The sequence below is a fragment of the Manis pentadactyla genome, chromosome 14 (genome assembly GCF_030020395.1).
Source record: "Manis pentadactyla isolate mManPen7 chromosome 14, mManPen7.hap1, whole genome shotgun sequence".
Classification (NCBI taxonomy): Eukaryota; Metazoa; Chordata; class Mammalia; order Pholidota; family Manidae; genus Manis; species Manis pentadactyla.
Window position 1 is genome coordinate 91,073,745 of NC_080032.1, and position 19,544 is coordinate 91,093,288.

General features: G+C 46.1%; 1 protein-coding gene across 4 annotated transcripts in view; it reads right to left on the reverse strand.

Annotated features, from left to right (window-relative positions):
- SLC38A1 (solute carrier family 38 member 1) overlaps window positions 1–19,544 on the reverse strand; it is a 56,213-nt gene that overhangs the window by 26,716 nt on the left and 9,953 nt on the right. For 3 of the 4 annotated variants that reach the window (XM_036889484.2, XM_036889482.2, XM_036889480.2), the window contains 3 exons: window positions 17,859–18,075; window positions 9,943–10,018; window positions 9,549–9,727 (listed from right to left, as the gene is read on the reverse strand). In XM_036889484.2, coding sequence (XP_036745379.2) covers window positions 9,549–9,727; window positions 9,943–10,018; window positions 17,859–17,980 — 377 coding nt within the window. In that variant the 5' untranslated portion in view covers window positions 17,981–18,075. The remainder of the gene's footprint in view (window positions 1–9,548; window positions 9,728–9,942; window positions 10,019–17,858; window positions 18,076–19,544) is intronic. The other variant, XM_057491676.1, reaches the window with a different exon arrangement.

The following is a 19,544-nucleotide window of genomic DNA, read 5'->3' on the forward strand; positions in this document are numbered from 1 at the left end:
GTTCTGCCCGTCCTGGAGGGGAGCATGCTGTTGAACGCCAGAGAGCGCAGCTGAGCTGCTCTCACGGACTGAGAAAACATCACACAGACCACCTTGCTACCTCTAAGAGCAGAATCATCACCGTGGCGGGTGTGAGATCAGAATTTTTAGAATGTATATAAAGTAATGAACCCAGGGCTTCAAAGGGAGGCCACACTTTCCCTGGCAGCACTTAGCTTCTCAGCACTGGGCTGGCTGCCAGTCAGCTGGGAAAGGACTGAGCGCTCAGTGTACACACATGCACCGGTGTGCACATGCCCACACAGGTGTGCAATGCTCTCATGGGTGCACATGCACCCTCATGGGTGTGCAATGCTTTCAGAGGTGTGCCCGTGCTCTCACAGTTCTGCATGTACCCACACTGTGTGCACGTGCACCCCTACGTCTCAGGCCAAGAGAACTGACTTCTTGGAACCCCTTATCAAAGGCATCTGAGATGACTCACCAGCTAAGCAACTGCTCACTTTCAAAGACAGTGGGTGGGACTTGCCCCTTACACTTGGTAACTGTTTTTGTGTAGAAAATAAGCCTCATTTTTAGCAGCTAACCACTTGTCCATTTCCCTGTTTCTGAAAAGATTCTTAATCCATGAATTTCAATAGGGCCCAGCGACGGCCGCTGCCACTTCTGCAAGCATTTCCAGTGCTGGCAAGCCCGGGTGCCATCTCCCTCCCAGTGTCATTATTCCCACACAAGAGCCTCAGATGCAGTGATCCTGCTGCCAGCTGAAGGACAGCTTCCTCTTCAGATCATTTCTAAGGAACGGTGACCATAACTCAAAGAATTTTAAAAACAAGTAACTGACGGACAGCACGGAAGATGAACGGAACTGCACCCACGGGCCTCCCAGGTCGTCCGGAAGACCAGGCAGTCCTCACTGACTTCCTCCTAACCACCCCATTTTTACATCACATGATCCAATCTGGCCTCTTCTTAGGAGGCAAAGAGCTGACTGTGTGTGTGGAGGGCAAGGAGAGGACAGCTTAACATTCACAAGGAATAACTTGATAAATATTACACAGATCACCCCCATAACCTGGAAGAGCAAAATTATCACCGTGGTGGGCAAGAGTCAGACTTTTTGGAATATATATAAAATAATAAAGCAATGATGGTTCAAGTACACGCAGAGAACGTATTTACAAAGGTACGCTGAAGTCTCATTCCAATTCAGTAGAATTTGCTGAAAAAGAGCCCTCAGAGATATGCTGATTATTTAAGAGTACAAGCCTCCTGACGGAACGAGAAGCCCGTTGGTGACACATAGCAATGGTCACGCCTGTGACATCTGCATGGGACTTGGGGCCTGTGCTGGTGGGTCTACAGCTCTAACTCCACCTCCATCCACCCCTCCTGCAGACGCAATTGTAAAACACTGAGTGGGGAGACAGAAGGGACCTGCCAGCCTGATGCTAGTTTACAGAGACCCTCGCTTTTTAGATTTACCCCTATGGGCACTTACTGGTTTGTTGGTGAGACAATCACAGACAACACTGTGTTGTCTCTTTTTGGTGGCAGGATGGTGATCAGTGGTCCACAAAGGTAAACATTAAGAGAGGGAGAGACTCACCTGCCGGTGAAACCATCAATCTGCCCAGAGGGAAGGGAATCGCTGTGAACTGACAGTGACATTACTGTCCTTTCTGCGAATAGCAATCTAACAGCGAGTGGCCTTTCAGCAAAGCAGTCTAACCTCCTATAGCATCTCTTAGGTCTCTGAGCTGTTTTGAATTTTCAAATGAAGGAGGCATTCCCAGCAAAGTGACCAAGGGCATCGAGTCCCGTGCCGACCGTGTGACCCGGTCACCACACCTCCACGGCCTCCTTAAAGCTGGATGGTGAGCTACACCTTTCAGGTGGATTTTTTTCCCTCTGATACGTTCGCAACAGTTATGGGAGCTGTTGTTTTGCCCTAAAGCTTTGCTTTTGGTTTTACAGAACCTAATTCTTGTTCATTCATTCGTTCACTTCAGTGTAAGTTTATTGAGAATCGGTCCTAGGCAAGCACTGCTCTAGATCTCGTTGGGGGTAAGGGGACGATTTGAACGAGGCGAATTAGACGTTAACCCTGTCCTCGCAGGGCTGAGTTCAGTAGGGAAGGTAAAATATGCATGCCTAAAGAATGGAAGTGATACTTGTTATTAGTAAGATAAAGATTACATGGCCTGGGAGGGTCACAAGACCATTTCCGGAGACGGCACGTGCCCTGGGCCTTACAGCACCGCCAGGATTCAGAAGCCCAGACACCGCATGGGAGCAGGGTGGTGGGAAGGCTGAGGTGGCACGCATAGCGCAGGTGGCGTCTGCAGAGAAGAGGGAGGCTCGCGAGGCTGAGGCCCAGGTGGGCTGCAGGGGGAGGAGGCGGACAGCGCCCACTGCCCACTCCAGCTCTCAGGGTCTCGGCATCTACCCTGGAGACATGCTATTCTTCTCAAAGTTTTCTGTAGGAACGAGGAAAAGGAAAAAAGTCTCATGGCACTGGTTTTAAGTTCTCCAAAAAACTGTTCTCTACTAGTTTCTGCACTAAAAGCACATGTTTGAGTCCAAACTTCCCCCGTGGACGGTGTCACTCCCCAGAGCAGCCGGGGTCTGCAGCTCCCGTGTTCCCTCCCCAACTGGGCGATGCACACACACAGATGCAACGCCCCCTGTGTGCATGTCCATCCCATTTCTAGTCACATTTATGTTACTATTTCTGGGGAATTTTCTTCCATGTCATTATATGTAAGTCTCTTTGACTCTTTCAAATAGCTACCTAATATTCTATTTTATGGAACTGCTATGATTACTTAGCCAATTTTTTAACAAAGGACTTGGTGTTTTTTTATTTTGCTACTGCTAGGTTGTTTTTTTCTTTTGACATATAGCTGATATACAGTCTTATATTGGTTTCAAGTATACCACACAGGGGTGTACCAGTCACCCACATTAAATCCTCACCCCTACTCATGCGGTCACTATCTGTCAGCACAGGAAGATGTTACAGAACCCTTGGCTATTCTCCGCACTGTACTACTGTCCCCATAACAAACTTATGTTGATGGAGAATCTCTGTGCCCCTCACCTCCCCACCCACTCACCTCAACCCCATGGGACCACCAGTTCCTTTTCAGTGTCTGGGAGTCTACTGCTATTTATTGCTAGGTTTTTAATTCTTAAATATACAAAAGTTTAGTTAAATCCTTAGAAGGAAATAAATCCAAGGGCTCCTGAGAGCTGTGGGAAATCTTAAACAGCACACGAGACCAAGTCAGGCACAGGTAAGCTACGGCACCTCGGAGCAGTTTGGAAGGCTTACTGGTCTAGCACACATTAGGCACTGTTTCTACTTGCTGCGACCAGGAGCCTGGCCACCCCATCCCCACAGTTTGGAACACACGATGCTCTGACCCTATTTTCATTACACAAAGGTGATGGTTCTTGATGGAGTGGTAGAATAATTCAGGAATACTGACTGACTTTCCCAGGTGATTGTAAAGCTAAAGCCTTAACCTGCAGGTATCCATTACTAAGAACAAGATTGCTCTCATGACGTACGCTAAACATGCAAGTTCGGTTTCCAAAGAAGGCATCACGGCGAGGCAGAATAGTGTGGAGCGCACTGATCTGCAGTAAGGCAGCCTGGACGGGACCCCTCGTTTCTAAGTCGTTACTGAGCCCCAGTCACTCCATCTGTAAAACGGGGCTATGCGCACTTCACAGTGTCATTGGTGGGGATCGAATGAGATGACATGGCATATGTAGTTACCATTCAATAAATGTCAACCATCGTTTTGGTGGCTACCTAGCTAATCCTTGAGCAAACACTCACCACATGGTGTTCCTAAGTGCTCCGGGTCTGGTGCTCACACACACACACACACACACACACACACTCTCTCTCTCTCTCTCTCTCTCGTTCACCTTGTCCCCCGGGCTGGGACTATTAACAGATGTCTTCTTGTATCCGCTTTGCAAAGTGCTTTTAGGTACATTGTCTCTTACTCTCACAACCAGTACCTGAGAGAGAAAATGGTGAACAAGATCCAAAGAAATCTGGAATTAAAATCAACCAAATTAAAATTTAAACTATCGTTTTATACAGATTATAATGCGATTTTACAATTCTCATGTCAAACAGACTGTTTATAAACTCAACATTTAAAAAAAACTATGATATCTCTTTGTGCTCTCAGAACTCTCATGAATTACATCCTCCTTTTTCGTAGTTTTAAACATATTATTAAAATAATAATAAATAATAATACTTGCTAAGGAGTTGTAGAGAGACATGTGGCATCTATTCCTTTATCGGATTCTGAGTTTTGTACGAGACTGCTCATTTATCGAGCACTATGAGGAGGTATGGTCTAGAAAGATTCATTTCCTGTAACGAGGGTCTGTAACAGAAATCTTTAGAAATGTATCTTTCCTGTTTGGGACTGGGGTGGGGGAGAGGGTTATGTGGAATGAAGCGAAACAAAACCCACCCTTCCTCCTTGTCAATGTTCACTTTTAATCCCTAGTTCTGTTATGATGGAATTATGGGGAAGCTGTTTAAAAAGGTCAGCGACAGGTGAGGAAGGCGGTCCCTTCAGCGCCCACTGCCTTTTCTGCGGACCCCCACTCTTGGGAAAACTCAACTCAACAGGGGCCTTTTACCCGGAGGCACCGAGTACAGCCCTGTTTCTCCCCACAGAGGCGTGAACCTCAGAACAATCACAGACGGACATCCCACTTCCACACTCCTTGTTCCTCAGATGGAATAAGGCTTCAGAATTCAGGAAAACACCAAACCTAACGGCATCCTTACAACAGGGCAGAACTCGCTGACTCTGAGTCAGATGTCGTTAAACAGGATGACAGCCCCGAACTCATCCAAGAAAGCGTCACCACCAGCTAATTGCTGGATGCCCCAGCGAGGACCCGCACAGTGCCAGTGGGTCGCAGGGAGCCTGCCCGCTGCTTTCTGACGCAGCCCGGAGAGGCGTGGGCTCCTCTCCCGAGCCAGCTACGCGTGTCAGGAGCAGGGCCCTGAGCCGGCGGAGCACCTCGATCCCGCCCACCACCTCTGGGCTTCGAGCAGCCACAGGGGCACCTGGTTCTGCAGCACAGAGCCCGCGTTCCGAGGGAGGGGAGCTCCACGCTGTGTGGACGGTGTGTGCGTCTGGGTCTCACACAAGTACCTCCGTGAGCTTCAGTCTGAAGATCTGCTGTGTTGGGCTCGCTATTCATGTGCCTTGCAAACCACCAAGTGCCGTATAACAGTTTTCTCCAGGGGAAATTCTTCCTACAGCTACAAAAATCAAGTTTATCCAGTTGTTTGCTTCAGTCAGAAACTGAAGAGTCATGAGAGAAGAGATCACATACCCCTGGACCAGTATAGCTAAAAATCTGCTGAATTCCAGGAACGGTCGAGCGAATCGAAGAACCCACCCCTACTCCCTGCTGCTATCCCAACAGAGGGCACAGAACCGCTAGGATAGTAAGAATATGAGAGGAGACAATGATAACAACATTTCAGAAGCCGGAAAGTAGACCGAGCTGGGTTCCAAACTGGCAGTGGGAAAAGCTGAGGCCAATCCGATTCACACCACAGAATTCCCAGAGGCCCTGGTGACGGCCCTGGAAGTAAGGAACAATAAAATACAGAGGGTGGGTTGGACTTCTTTCAAGAAACAGCTAGGTTCCCCAGACCAGGTGACTACTCCATAAAGCTGAGCGATGGACTACTCCTCTCCCACCCCAGCAAAAGACACATTCTCTGGAAAGTATAAAATTATAAGCCTCTGGGCAAGGGACTCAACACAACTTGTTGGGGAGCGGGTGCCATAAAGAAAAGTAGGACCGGGTGAATGCCCGCACACTGAGGTATTCACCCCACCGCTCCCAGTGGGCTCCCCAAAGGTGGCTGCAAAGCCCAGGCCCTCCAGGCAGGTGACGGCAAGACCTCCTCTGGCCGACCAAACAGCCAGAGAGTCGTACCCGGCGGCTTCCCGCACAAAAGGCGACCGATGGCACTTCTGGTGAAACAACGGGCCCCACTCCTGTGGACCGGGCCCGCGTGAGCATGTCCGCTGCCCCCATTCTTGGACAGAGTGGGTGGAGGAGGGCCACTGGAGCCTGAGGAAAGATTCTAGAGTGACGAGAGTCTGAAACAAGTAAGAAGATCAACTTGCACCACAGGAGAATTTGGGTTGTGGGAAACTATCGGACAAATGGCACAGTTTATTCAACAAATAAACTGCATAGAAAAGAAAGAAGTGGAAAATGGGGAAACTTAATAGATTAAAAGAGACTTAAAACACTTATTTACCAATTGTGCTCTGTGGACCTTATTTGAGAATTGGAACAATCCAATTGTTTTTTAAAAAATGAGATAAAATCAGAGCAATCTAAATACTGGTTTGGATATTGATGATATTAAGGAACTGTTGTTAATTGTTTTTAAGTCAACAGATTTTATGTAAGGAATGTCAAGTGTGAGTCTTCCTGCTACCAGTCACCTTGGTTCCTCCCAAGTCTGAATCGTAACCTTCTTAAAATGAACTTCTGCTCAATCTAACGTTTTCAGTCAGCCAGCCTAAAATTCTTTTAGTTGGGCTTCTTTGGCCTCCTCTTGGATCTGGACATACTTCAAAAATTCCCCACCTGCAATCTCTGGGATCCGATTTCTTCCAGCAATTTACTTTAGGGCCTCAGCTAGGGTCAGAGTAGACAGGTCTGCCTAGTTCTCACTATCAGGCACGCTCTTAACATGACTAAGTTCAAATCCTATTTACTCCTATGCCATCACACCCTAGAGCAGCCTTGGCAAGTGCCAATACCTCAGCTTTAAACAACTAACTAGTGCATCTGTCATAGTTTTAGCAGGCTGGTCTTGTAGTTCTTTCCCACAGATCTAACACCGTTGTTAGTATTTCCAGTGTGACATATTACTAGGTTTTAGCAATCCTTATGTTTTAAAGAAATGATATGTTAGCTGGGATTTGCTTTAAGACAATTCAGTGAGTCTCAGGGTGCACGGAGCATGGGAATCTTTTGTACTCTTCTCTCTGCTTTATGTCTGAAATTTTCCGTATCAGAGAAAAACTATCATTAGAATTCTCACAGAAAACAATGAAACCACAAAACAGAAACAACAAAAAACATAAAAAAGGAACTTTCAAAGAATTTTAAAACCTCTTGTAAATAAAAAGTAATAATACAAATAAAATATTCAATAAAGAGTCGGGAAAAAATTGAGGCCATATGAAAAATTATAGAAATGAAAATAAGGAAAAGAATAAAAAATTAAAGGACTAGTTCAGAAGGTCCAAAATCTGCATAACAGTTGCAGAAAGAGAGAAAAGAGAAAGAGGAGGAAGGAATTCATCCACACAATAATGCAAGAAAATGTACAAAATCTGAAGACCATGAATTTCTAAAAGAAAAGGATGCAACCAGCTGCCTGACACAATGGGTGAAAACTGGCCCATGTTAAGACACGTTGTGAAACTGCACAGCATTGGGCCAGAGATGTGGCATGTTTCCAGAAGAAGCAAAACAAAACCAAAATGCTGGCTGTATGTGAAAGTTCAGAAGCACCTGGGACTTCACAGCAGAAAAAAACAGAACACACTGTAGCAATACCTTCAAACTACAAATGGAAATTATTGACAATTAGAGTTCTATATCCAGCCAAACTATCAATCAAAGGTGAGGGCAGAATAAGAACACTATTTAGACACGAAGTCCTCAAAAAGTGTATGCCATCCATCCTCTCAAGATGTAAACCCAGAGAACGAAAGCAAGGGGGTGAATCCAGAAGGAGAGAGAAATGGAATACGGGGAACAAATCCAGCAGAGAGGAGAGGTGAAGGGACTCCCAGAAGGCAATGAGAGAAGGACATTCCAAAATAAGTCTGGTCTCTGCGCCTCAGTTCCCTCATCCGTGACAGGGGATGACAGGGGCCGTCTCTCAGATCCACAGGATTTGGCAGTGGGCACAGAGTGGCAGGAGTTGTTGCCTGCAAAGAACTGACTCTTTCTGCTACATTAACACGTTACCATAACAAAAAAAATCAATCTGTGTAAAACACGTTTCTGAACTGAATTTATTTCCAGCTTCGGAATGACTGAAAATAGAACCATAGGGTTTTTGGAGATTGGCAGGGCCCTGATATTGTTTTAGTGCACTTTCCTCACCTCAAAGAGTAGGAAATTGAAGCTCAGAATGGCTAACTAACTTGCTTAGGATAGCACAGCCATTCAGCAGAGCTGGGACTGGCAGCCAGGTGCCCTCCTGTCAGTGTGAATTGAAAGTGTGGCTGCACAAGCCACATCTGTGGTGCCCCTGAGGGTCAGAGTTTCATACATGTGGAAAAAAAGCACCATGGAAATACTTTGTCTAACTCTTAATTTTACCCCAAAACCTGGCACTTGGCTCAAGTATACATAAGCAGGAAGGCCACACAGAAAGATCCACCCAGAGCAATAAAGAGTGGAGGCTACAGCTGGGTTTACCAAGTCAGGTTGACAATAAGAAAGAACATGTATTGAATTCTCTGCATTGTTTTAGTTCTAGGAAGGCTACCTCTGGTGGGTTTACACACAAAAGCAAGACTACTAATCCCTTAGGGATGTAGACCACTACGGAGCGCCGTGGATGGGCATTTCTGATCCCTGAGTATCAGGGTGGGTAGCCGTGCACTGCCATCCATCCTCTACGTCTTTCTCAGGGAGTGTGCACACAATTTGCAGGATTAGGGAAATGACGCTGTCGTCAAAATGATCCAGCTGAGGACAACTGAGCGAGACCCACAAGGGGCAAGAATGTGGGCAGGAGCCAAGAGGCGAGGTCCTGGGGAGGGGAATTTCCTCCTCGCTTCCTCAGGGAAAGCACCCATGAAACTCTGCTGAGGTTTGAGACGGGAGCCAGGCTGGTGAGAATCCTGGTGTCAGTTCTGTCATCTGTCTTCATCTTATTCCAACTGAAAATAAGCCTTCTGTGCCTCTGCAGAAAGTCCCATTCAACAGAGTGAGAAGAATGAATTTTTAAAAACTGCCTATTTTCTTTTCATTGGCTCTCAGAGGAAAAGCACATGCTAACTTCTCATCTTTATAACCCTAAAAACCTCTACACTTCTTGAATATTCACTACAAACAAATTTGCAAGTACCTTTGCCTATAGGGCAAATGCGACAGTGGTGGCTGGTGGGATAAAATACCTTTTAATACTTTGACCATTTAGCTGAGATTTCAAGGGACAAGAGTCCAACTATGTAAAAAATACAACTCTATTTTCAAATCTCTTAATCCATTTTAACAAATACTTTTGATTAATAAAAAGATTTTGTTTCTACTTTCTTATAAACATTTGGGTGCATCTTGGAAAAATCATAAAACAATATAAAGGTATGTATGGGTAATTGCCAACTCAGGAAACACATAAATAAAAAATGGAAATATTTTGAATTTCTTCTGTGTATCTACAAAAACATACAGAAAATACAGTTTTCAAATAGAAGCACTGCAGTGCCAACACTCACAGGAAAAGCAGGATGCCGGTGTTTGCCAGGGCAAAGGCGAGGCCCAGGATCCCGCTGCCCATGATGGCGTTGCTCAGGTTGAAGACAGACATGCCCAAGGACGTGGTACCCGGGGTCTGGAGGGGAGACGGACACTCACAGTGAGGCAGGACCGTCTGCGCAGAGCTCACCACACCGAGCTTTTAAAGCACCACGAGAAACCAGCACAGAAACAAAACCCAGGAAATCCTTCATTAGTGACCTACTTATTTCTCTTATGGATTTCAGGTGAAAATATCTAAGATCTGAGAATACTCTAGCAAAAATAGATGGCTACGTTTCTGGTACTATACCATGTGAATAAAAGCGTACCAATTTATGATAAAAAAATAAGTATGTTATTATTTATACTCACATATTCATCACATTTCTCTTTATCCAAATGGCTATTGGTGAGGCTTCTTCTACTTTCTTGGTCAGAAATAAACTTGCTGTAAAGACATATAAACAATTTAACTTCATGATATTGAGAGCTGAACATTATGGGTAAATGATTTATTTATTCCTTCCCAAGACCCCACACACGAAAAGTCATTAGTCAGTTACCTACGTGTTCACAGCCCTATTCCACCACCCTCCCTACTTTTTCGTTTTGTTTTACCAGCACTACTTGTCTACCTTTTTTTTTGCCAAATAAACTCTTAAATGCTCTAAAGGCAGATACTTTGCCCCGTTTGTTATATCCTTCACTCTGCTTAGGACAAAGCAATACAAATAAGCAGGTGCTCCTCCTGAGATGAGATGAAGGACAACTGCCAAGTCAAAGAGAAGGACACATTTTGAATCATTTTAATACTAACAAACTGAAACACTCACTATAAGTTAACTTATATGTAGATTTTTCTCTAATTGAAAATCATAAAATGTCAAGAATATTATAAAGCTGGCATTTGAAAGAATACTGGAGGCAGGATTTCCTCTGAGCTCACATTCTTGGTGTATAAAGTTGTTAAAGAGGAATTCCCTTTGCCCTGCAAAAAAGAAAACATTGTTCCTCAAACATCCCTTCAGCACCTGCTACAGGCAAGTCACCAGACCAGATAATGAGATATGGGGGGAGGCAGTCAGTGACGCAGACACCAAGCTATGGGAGCTCAGACTAGGAAAGTATGTGGGGGTGTGGCAAGGGGCAGAGCTAGGGCTTCAAGGAAGTATGTGATGTAGAACCTGAGTTCGAATCCTCACTAGCTCTGAGGGCCTGGGCATGCTAGCTCAGTTTCCTCATCTGTGAAACGGGAGTAACACTTTTACACTATCTTATCGTGTTATTGGTAGAACTAAAGGAGAGGGCAGGTGTAAGACGGCACGGACAGCACGGCTCCAGCCACAGGAAGAGCGGCAGAGCTCAGCCATTTCTCTGCGTGTGAGGAATGGGACTGGGTGGGTTCGGGAATGACTCAGACTGCACAGAATACACCACACGCAGATATACAGAAGCTCTAAGAACCTGAAATGCATTCAGGATTAATATCAGAACCTTACAGCCTAAACTTCTAATTTTTAAAAAATTCTGCATTAAGAAAACAAGTGTTCCTGTCAAAGAAAATCCCTTCACAGCAAAGTGCTGCATTGTTAGTACACGTTACAGATGCTTTTTACCTCTTCTGTGAATTTTATTATCTGGTCTGAGTAAAAACTTGTGACTTTTCATTAATAAATATAAAGCCACTTGAACTGTACTATTCTGAAGAAGCAGATATCTTTAAACCATACATTTATCTTCATAGGCTCTTCTGAATGATGCTATATGTAACAAAAATACATTTTTAATGAAAGATACATATTTCATCAGGGTTTGTTTTATCTATCTCCTCTTCTGTCTCTAATCCAAGGGGTCTGGCTTCTCCCGGCATCACCTCTCCAAGCTTGCATTACTTGCTAGAATAAAGGACAGGCAACATACACAGGACGCCCGGCCCCCAAGAGCCCACCTGGCCTCAGCACCCGCATTGGCATCAGCCTGCCCAGCTGCTGGCATGGTCGGGACAGGTGGAAGCAATCCTCGCCCCGGGGTTGTGGGACCTGGCGACCTAGGGCCGCGGCAGCCAGCAGAGCAGGGCCGGCAGACCAGAGCGAATGAGCAGAAGCCACGTCTCAGCAGACTGGTCCCGCTGGGGCCGAGTGACCAGGGAGGCCATTCGCCTGCCTGAGCATTTTAACTCCTTCCCCAGAGCTGGGGTTCAGGTGTTTTCCTGGGGTCCCCTGCTAGGAAAGGAGCCTTCAGGCCCGTGCAGGCAGCCCAAGGGAACAGGGGTGCTGGGCTCCCCAGCTGACCTGCCCGCCTCTGAGAGGCCGTGCTGAATGGCTAACTGTAATGACCAGATCTTCGTCCGCAAGGCCCCTGTTCTCGTGAAGGCACTTGTTCCTTGTTTCCTAAGGAGAATTTCTATTAGTTTTAAATTAAGGGAAAAGCCCAAACACTTTCAGACAAACTACATACAATGCCAATAAACTGCCAGGTTGGTGGCCAGGGAGAAAGGGACACAGGCACCATGACACGGGGCCACCGTGGGCAGCCGAGGGTGAAGAATGAAGGCCCTGCCTGCCTGCAGCTTCTTCCTGCCAAGCTTCCGCAGGACAAGAATGAAGTTGAGGTACAGATGGTTTAACAAGCAGCCCTTAAAAAGCCCCCGGAAATGCAACACACGTCAAAGAGCTCCTGGACTCGGCCTCCTCCCTCCGCCTTCTACAGCAAGACTCCCTAACAGGGTTTCCCCGAGCTCAGTGGCTAACCCCCAGGGACGTCTCCGGGACAAGTCCTTCCCCCTGCAGTCCCAGCTACCACTTAATTTCACGTGTCAACGTCCTGATCGTCACTCCCCCTGCTCCCCAGATCTTCCAAGAGGGAGTGAGCCCTGAGCCGAGGGAGCGCCGGCCGAGAACAGACACGGAAAAGCTAGCGGGAAGCCACTGTTCCCTCAGGAGACCCTCCATCCTCAGCCAGCACCTGCCAGTTTGAAGCCCTCCTACACTCTGGTTTGAACTGCGTTTTCCGATCTGACATCTTCACTGTTCGGCGGCACAGACTTGCCCCGGACGGCTGTGCAGCGCCCTCAGCTCCTCATAGGTCCCGGCCCACATGCAGCAGCAGCTGGGGGACCCTGGCTAAGCCCGAGGTGCACCCGCTGCCGAGTGAGGGAGCGGCCGGCTGCAGGAAAACCCACCCGCAAGGGCCAAGCGCTTAAAGCCCCTCTGCGGTCTGCTTCCAACCTTCTCTTCTCTTTGGTCTTTAAACCTTGGCTTTGTATTTCTGTAAACTTTTTAAAAAAAACAAACAAATTACAACCAACCCTTTCTGTATGGAAAAGTCCATTCAAAACAACTAGGTCAAGCCGTTTATCACAAGCGTCTGTCATCATACCATGTAAAAAGTGTGACTGGGTGTTAAAAAGCCATTGACCTCTGTCAATGAGACTGAGCTACAATTTCTCTTTCTGACTTAAAAACGGGCTATGGGAGAAGGTGCCTTTGACATGTAGTCCCAGGACAACACAGTATTATTACAGAAGAGTTTTCACTGGGCTTGTCTGTACCCATAAAGCAGAGTTCAAGCAACTCTCAGGTTGCCAATTTTTCTGCAAACGAAGCAAAGCCAAGCGGAAGCCTGCGGTGGCTGACACGGTGGCCTTTCACACAAAGGCCTGGAAAAGGGTGTAGGGGTCAGACTGAGGTGGTGCAAAGGGAGGCGAGCGATACAGAGCCGTTATTTAAGACCAGAAATAAATCAATGACAACCCCATTAAGGATGAGTGGTACAACAGGAAGATAATCTTATTTTAATCTCTACCAGTAAGTTCTTATTAGACGATAGTGTTTCATTTGAGGATTTGTGACACAAAAGAGAGGAATGAACCTGAATGACCTCTCCTAGTTCTTTCCCTGAAATTCCTACATTCCATGAAAAAGGGAGAGAGAATGGGAGGAAAGATGCTAGTAACAGAGACTGGAAAACACGGAGAATTAAAGAAACGCAGGCATCGAAGTGAAGATTGGGAGGGAAGCACAAGCCTTGCGTGGTGGATAAACTCTACTGGGAACAGGAGAAAACAGGCTTTAAGTATGAGAGAAGAGAACTTCTCGCTGGGAGAGCAGCAAGGGAGGGTCCCTGACCTGGACAAGTGACGGACTCTTCTTCCCTAGGGTGTCGGAGACGCACTTTGTATCAATGCTTTTAACCGATAAGGGCTTTTCTCCTACTGAAAGGCTTGCTACTGCCAGACACTGAGCCAAGTACTTCACATGGATTTTCTCATCAATTTCCACAGTAACTGTATGTGGGCAGTGCTATCATCGGCCCCGTTTTAGGGAGATGAAGCAACTTAACCCAAGTCACATCACTGTGAACAAACCTGCGGAGCCAGGACTTGAGCCTGAGCTGGCTGAATGCAGAGCCCAGCCCTTAGCCTACAGGCAGGATGGCCCTTGATATTCCCCAACCCCCAAGAAGTTAGGAGGTGTTATCATCCCTGTGTTACAGCCATCGGACTGAGGCTGAAGCACAAGGTCATGTGGGGCCAGGATTCAATACAAGTCTGAATCCAAGCCATGCACTAACTGCTCTCTGGCTCTGCCCCTCTCCTCTAATAAATACTGAGTAATGACCACCCCATACCTGGAGCTACTGTCCTATCATTACAAGGTACAAGAGATACAAAGGCGACTAAGGTGATTCCTTCTCCAAGCTCACACCGAGAGGACAAGTGTTGAGCTTGCCTCTCACAGTGATGAGCATCAGCCAGGAGCCTGCAAGAGCTGAGCACCTCAGGCGCCACCAAGACCAACCAGAACGAGAAGCTGCAGTTTAACAAGGTTCCCAGGTGGTTCGTGTGCACATTAGAATGTCAACAGTAGACATTCTGAAAGGCTTTGCTGTTCCGGATATAGAAATCTGACTACACCCCAAAATTAGGGCGTGAAATACAACACCTGCGCTGGAATAAAGGCAGGTGTCCTAATGCCAAATGGCTCCATTCTGTTCTTACCTAAGCCTAAAAAAATGAATGTTACAGTACCCCAGTGGGGAGCTTCCTGCCATCGCTGTCAGAGGCCAGGTAATCAGATCAGCGTTTCCCCAACTTCCTAACGGGGGCTCTCTAGCCACCGTCTGGGGAGATGCCTGTCTTAGGTTCATGCCCCTGGGCCAGCGCTCCTCCCACCAGTGCGACAAAGCTGCCAGTGTGAGAGGTATCTAGGTGCAGCTTCTGCAGGAATCGTGGTAGGAGTCTTCCTTAAATTTTTACTTACCGTTTTGGCTTCAAGCTGTAATGTTTTCATTTTAATTGTCCCAGAGCCAGCAATGAAGCAAGATTCATGAAGTGTGTCACGAAAGGAGAGGGACACTAGGTAAGGAAACGCATCCCCCGGGCATTAGCAACAGGGGAACCAAATCTGCAGAGGGAGTGGTCAGCCCCCTGCGGTGCCAGCTCACTGCCCTTCGCCCTCTCCAAGGAGGACCTCACCCAGGAGAGGCGTCCAAGTTGGGGCGAGAATGGGGGCCTCCACCTGAGGCAAGCAGTCACACCTCAGAAACAGTATTTTTACTAAGTAAGCTTTTAAGATGAAGTTCAGAATGACCGAATATTATAAATGACTCACTTTAAGGCCCTCAAGGTTTGCCTTGCTTTGGAATGCAGCTTTGTTATAAAACCCCCATGTCCTACTAGTCCTGCTCATGAACCAGTTAGAATCCCGGTAAGTGAGGGCTGGCGGTGACAGAAAGCCACAGGAGCCCAGAGCACAGAAGGGCCTGGTAGAGGCTAACACAGTAAAGGCTAGCTTTTCCACTAGCACCCGAGCATTACAATCAGACGTGCTTCCAGACACGCCTGTGTGTGCCCTTCAGAAAGTTATTTTATCTCTGAGCCTGTTTCATTATTTGTGAGCTGAATTAAAAATTTTCCTTACTTGCAAAAGAATACTCTGCATGATGTTACAGGGAAAATGGTAATTAAGTACAAATACCTGGCACTCAAAAATGGCAGTTATTATTAATAATCACTCAAAGGTGAAAGAAGCAATGGGATCGACAATAAGAAACATCACAATATATTCATAAATGACAGATTCAATAAAGGATTGACATCCAAAATATATAAAGAGCTCACACACCTCAACAAACAACAAGCAAATAATCCAATTAAAAAATGGGTACAAGATCTGAGCAGACACTTCTCCAAAGAAGAGATTCAGATGACTAACAGGCACATGAAAAGATGCTCCACATCGCTAGTCATCAGAGAAATGCAAATTAAAACCACAATGAGATATCACTTCACACCAGTAAGGATGGCCACCATTCAAAAGACAAACAACAACAAATGTTGGCAAGGTTGTGGAGAAAGGGGAACCCTCCTACACTGCTGGTGGGAATGTAAATTAGTTCAACCATTGTGGAAAGCAGTATGGAGGTTCCTCAAAAAACTCAAAATAGAAATACCATTTGACCCAGGAATTTCACTTCTAGGAATTTACCCTAAGAATGCAGAAGCCCAGTTTGAAGAAGACATATGCACCCCTATGTTTATCGCAGCACTATTTACAATAGCCAAGAAATGGAAGCAACCTAAGTGTCCATCAGTAGATGAATGGATAAAGAAGATGTGGTACATATACACAATGGGATATTATTCAGCCATAAGAAGAAAACAAATCCTACCATTTGCAACAACATGGATGGAGCTAGAGGGTATTATGCTCAGTGAAATAATCCAGGTGGAGAAAGACAAGTATCAAATGATTTCACTCATCTGTGGAGCATAAGAACAAAGAAAAAACTGAAGGAACAAGACAGCAGCAGACTCACAGAACCCAAGAATGGACTGACAGTTACCAAAGGGAAAGGGACTGGGGAGGATGGGTGGGAAGGGAGGGATAAGGGGGGGAAGGGGCATTACGATTAGCACACATAACGTAGGGGGTGAGGGGCACGGGGAGGGCCGTACAACACAGAGAAGACAAAGAGTGATTCTATAGCGCCTTACTATGCTGATGGACAGTGACTGTAATGGGGTATGTGGGGGGGGCTTAGTGATGGGGGGAGTCCAGTAACCACAATGTTGCTCATGTAATTGTACATTAATGATACCAAAAAATATATATATATATATATATGAAAAAAAAAGAAACATCACAGCACAGTAAATGATCCCTGGGTGATGAGGAGGGAGCATCTGGGCTGGAGACTAAACCTCTAAGGACATTTAGGGGAGGGAAAAGGGGCGGCAGGGCAGGAACTCCTGAGTGTGCAAACGAGGGCAGCTAAGTGCCACATTGGGCTTTCAATTCTACGCCGTATCAGAATGGAGAGCGGATTCTGAGAACTGACTTCTACAAAGATGCCTGGTTAGCAGACGTCCCGTTTCATCCTCCTCCATTCTGAGTCCTTGTTTGGCGCCCCCTCTGCCAGAAGTGCAGCATCACTGGTGCTCCCAGAAAGCGGGCCTGGGCGCTCCGCTCTCCTCCAGCCTCGTAGGGGGCCCCCTGCTTCAAACAAGCCACACCACTAGCTCCCAAGACGGAGGGCTTCCTGCGAAGGGATCTGCATTGGGTGGCTGTGACACCAGTGCATCTGAGAATGCCCCAAATCATCGGGGGAGAAAAAAAAGGCACTTGGTCCTTCTGTTGTAACTTAAGAACACAGAACCCAAGAGGTCGAAGGACTTGCTGTAGCCACAGCCCTAGGCTTCCTTCCAGCAACCACGCTTCCCGCCTGCTTCCCTCCCGCCCTGTGTCTTTTCTTTTCCTTTTGTCTCCTGTACTATTTCTCTAGCGTACTTTCCCACAGGGCCATTTGGGTTCAACTACTGTGATTATTATTTGAAATCTACGTTACAAACGATGCTCCTAATGATGTACTGGTAGTGTGAACACAGGAGCATTGCCAAATGCAACTTTGACTATTTCTTGGCTAAAATGTGGGCGAGGTCAGAAGATACTATAACATTCAGACATGGGATGCCATGAAATTCCCAGTCTGTCTACTTTATAAGCACAGAGTTTCTCCTAGGTTGGGGCTGGTCAGGGTCCAACGTATTTATACATTTTTATTAGATTCAACTGAAAGATTTAAAAGGATGAGTAAATTGCTTTCCTATTTGCTTCATCTGCTATTGCAGTCTATGCCCAACAGATGTCACATGAGAAATTCAAATTACATCCTCAAAGGGAGCATTACTTTAGCAATGAATAATTCAAGAGAGTAAGTGAAAACCAGAATAATATTTGAGAGACATTTCTTTTATTGGATAAAAGTGTTAATGGAAAAATACTCACCTGTTTATCTGACCATTTTCTACCTCCGTGAGATCGTTGGAATCATTGCTAATGTTATCATCTTCGGGCACTGTCATGTTTTGCAACTCGGTCAATTCGAGTCCATTTTTGAAATGCATCATGCTTAGAAAGTATCTGTAGTCCAAAAATTAGTCCAAATTCTCCTGTTCTTGGTGTATTTTCAAATGACAGCAGCAAAGATTCAAGCTTGATGCCCCTAAAATGCAGCATGATGAAAAATAATTATATGTGCAAATAGCACCACTGATTCAAAGTAAACCATTACAAGTAAACAGTTGATTTACTGCTAACTTTTACACTTTGCTACTCAATGCATTAAAGCAATCTGTGGACATCAAGCCATTGAGACTTATCTCTAAATTTTACTCCTTTCATACATCTCCCTCCATTTTTAACTATAAAATGCATCATGTCCCATAATCCATATGCTCATGTTACAGGGATGCCATGTCAGCTGGAGTCCCTTTGATGAAACTATGTTTAAAATGAAAGCAATTCAGTTATTTCAGTGTGTCCAATCACGGCAGAGTGCAGGCTGCATCGACAGGGCACACAGGCACCTCTGATTCAGCAACCCCAGTTTAAGAAAAATGCAAATCCTCCGAAAATGGCATCATGAGGGATCAGCTCCCCAACCTGGAGTTCGAGGTCAAGCAGCAAAGGACAAACCTGTGTTCTGAAATTTAGCCAACAGTTTATTCATTGACTGCAAGGGATTAAATCAATCTCTTCAATGAAATCACTCCATGTCAGGGGATTAGGGAACTAAAAACTCATACCCAGGGGATTTTGGTTAATCCACCTAAAACTGTATTTCCTCATCAGAAAAGAAAGACTTGCAGAGTCCCTATTTTCTCCCATGGAATGACTGTGATTCAAATTTGTCACCAAAGGAGGGGAAGAGCTTTAGCCACAGCATCAAAATTAAAAACCGGTGTCAGCAGAGGTAGGTGCCACTTCAGAGCTGAATGAATGAGGCAATGGGGACCATGGACCAAAGCAGAAGGTCTCTGAGATGTTTTTCCTCCAATGGGAAACCCCTTGGGTGACATTTTGATGTTTTGTCTGATCCTGAATCCCATAAGATGGCTCTAACCTAGGTAAGAGTCAGATCTAATGTGCCCATCTAAGCACCCTAATATATCCCAAGAAGCACTTTGCTAACTGATCATCTTTTCAGGACCCATTGAAGGTACCCTAGAATGACACTTCGTCTGGAATTTTCTCTTCTTTTCCCCACAGCCAGGCCCCACGTTACTCCTTTCCATCTACACAGCCTCCTATTAAGAAAGAAACTTTGTGGTTCCAGGACCCTTCACAACTTCCTCCGGCAGACTCCCCCGCAGGGCCAGGGACTTTCTGCTTCCCCCTGGGCCTGTCCTCTCGAGTCTCGATGCCTAAACGAAAGGAAGGGGAGGACCCTAGAGACCAGCATGGATGGGGTATCCTGGAGACAAATCTGATTTGTCTGGGGCATGGTGGATGGATCCTGGAGTGCGGCCGGGGCTTCCTCCCACATCCCAGAGATAGGGGGACATCTCTGTCCCTTGCTTGTAAAGACCCTCTCCCTGTCAGCTGGGGAAAAAGAGGCTTTAAGAAAATAAAGGAAAGAAAGAAAAAAGATTACTTTCTAATACTTCAGGTTCTGGAAACCTCACCTCTCCT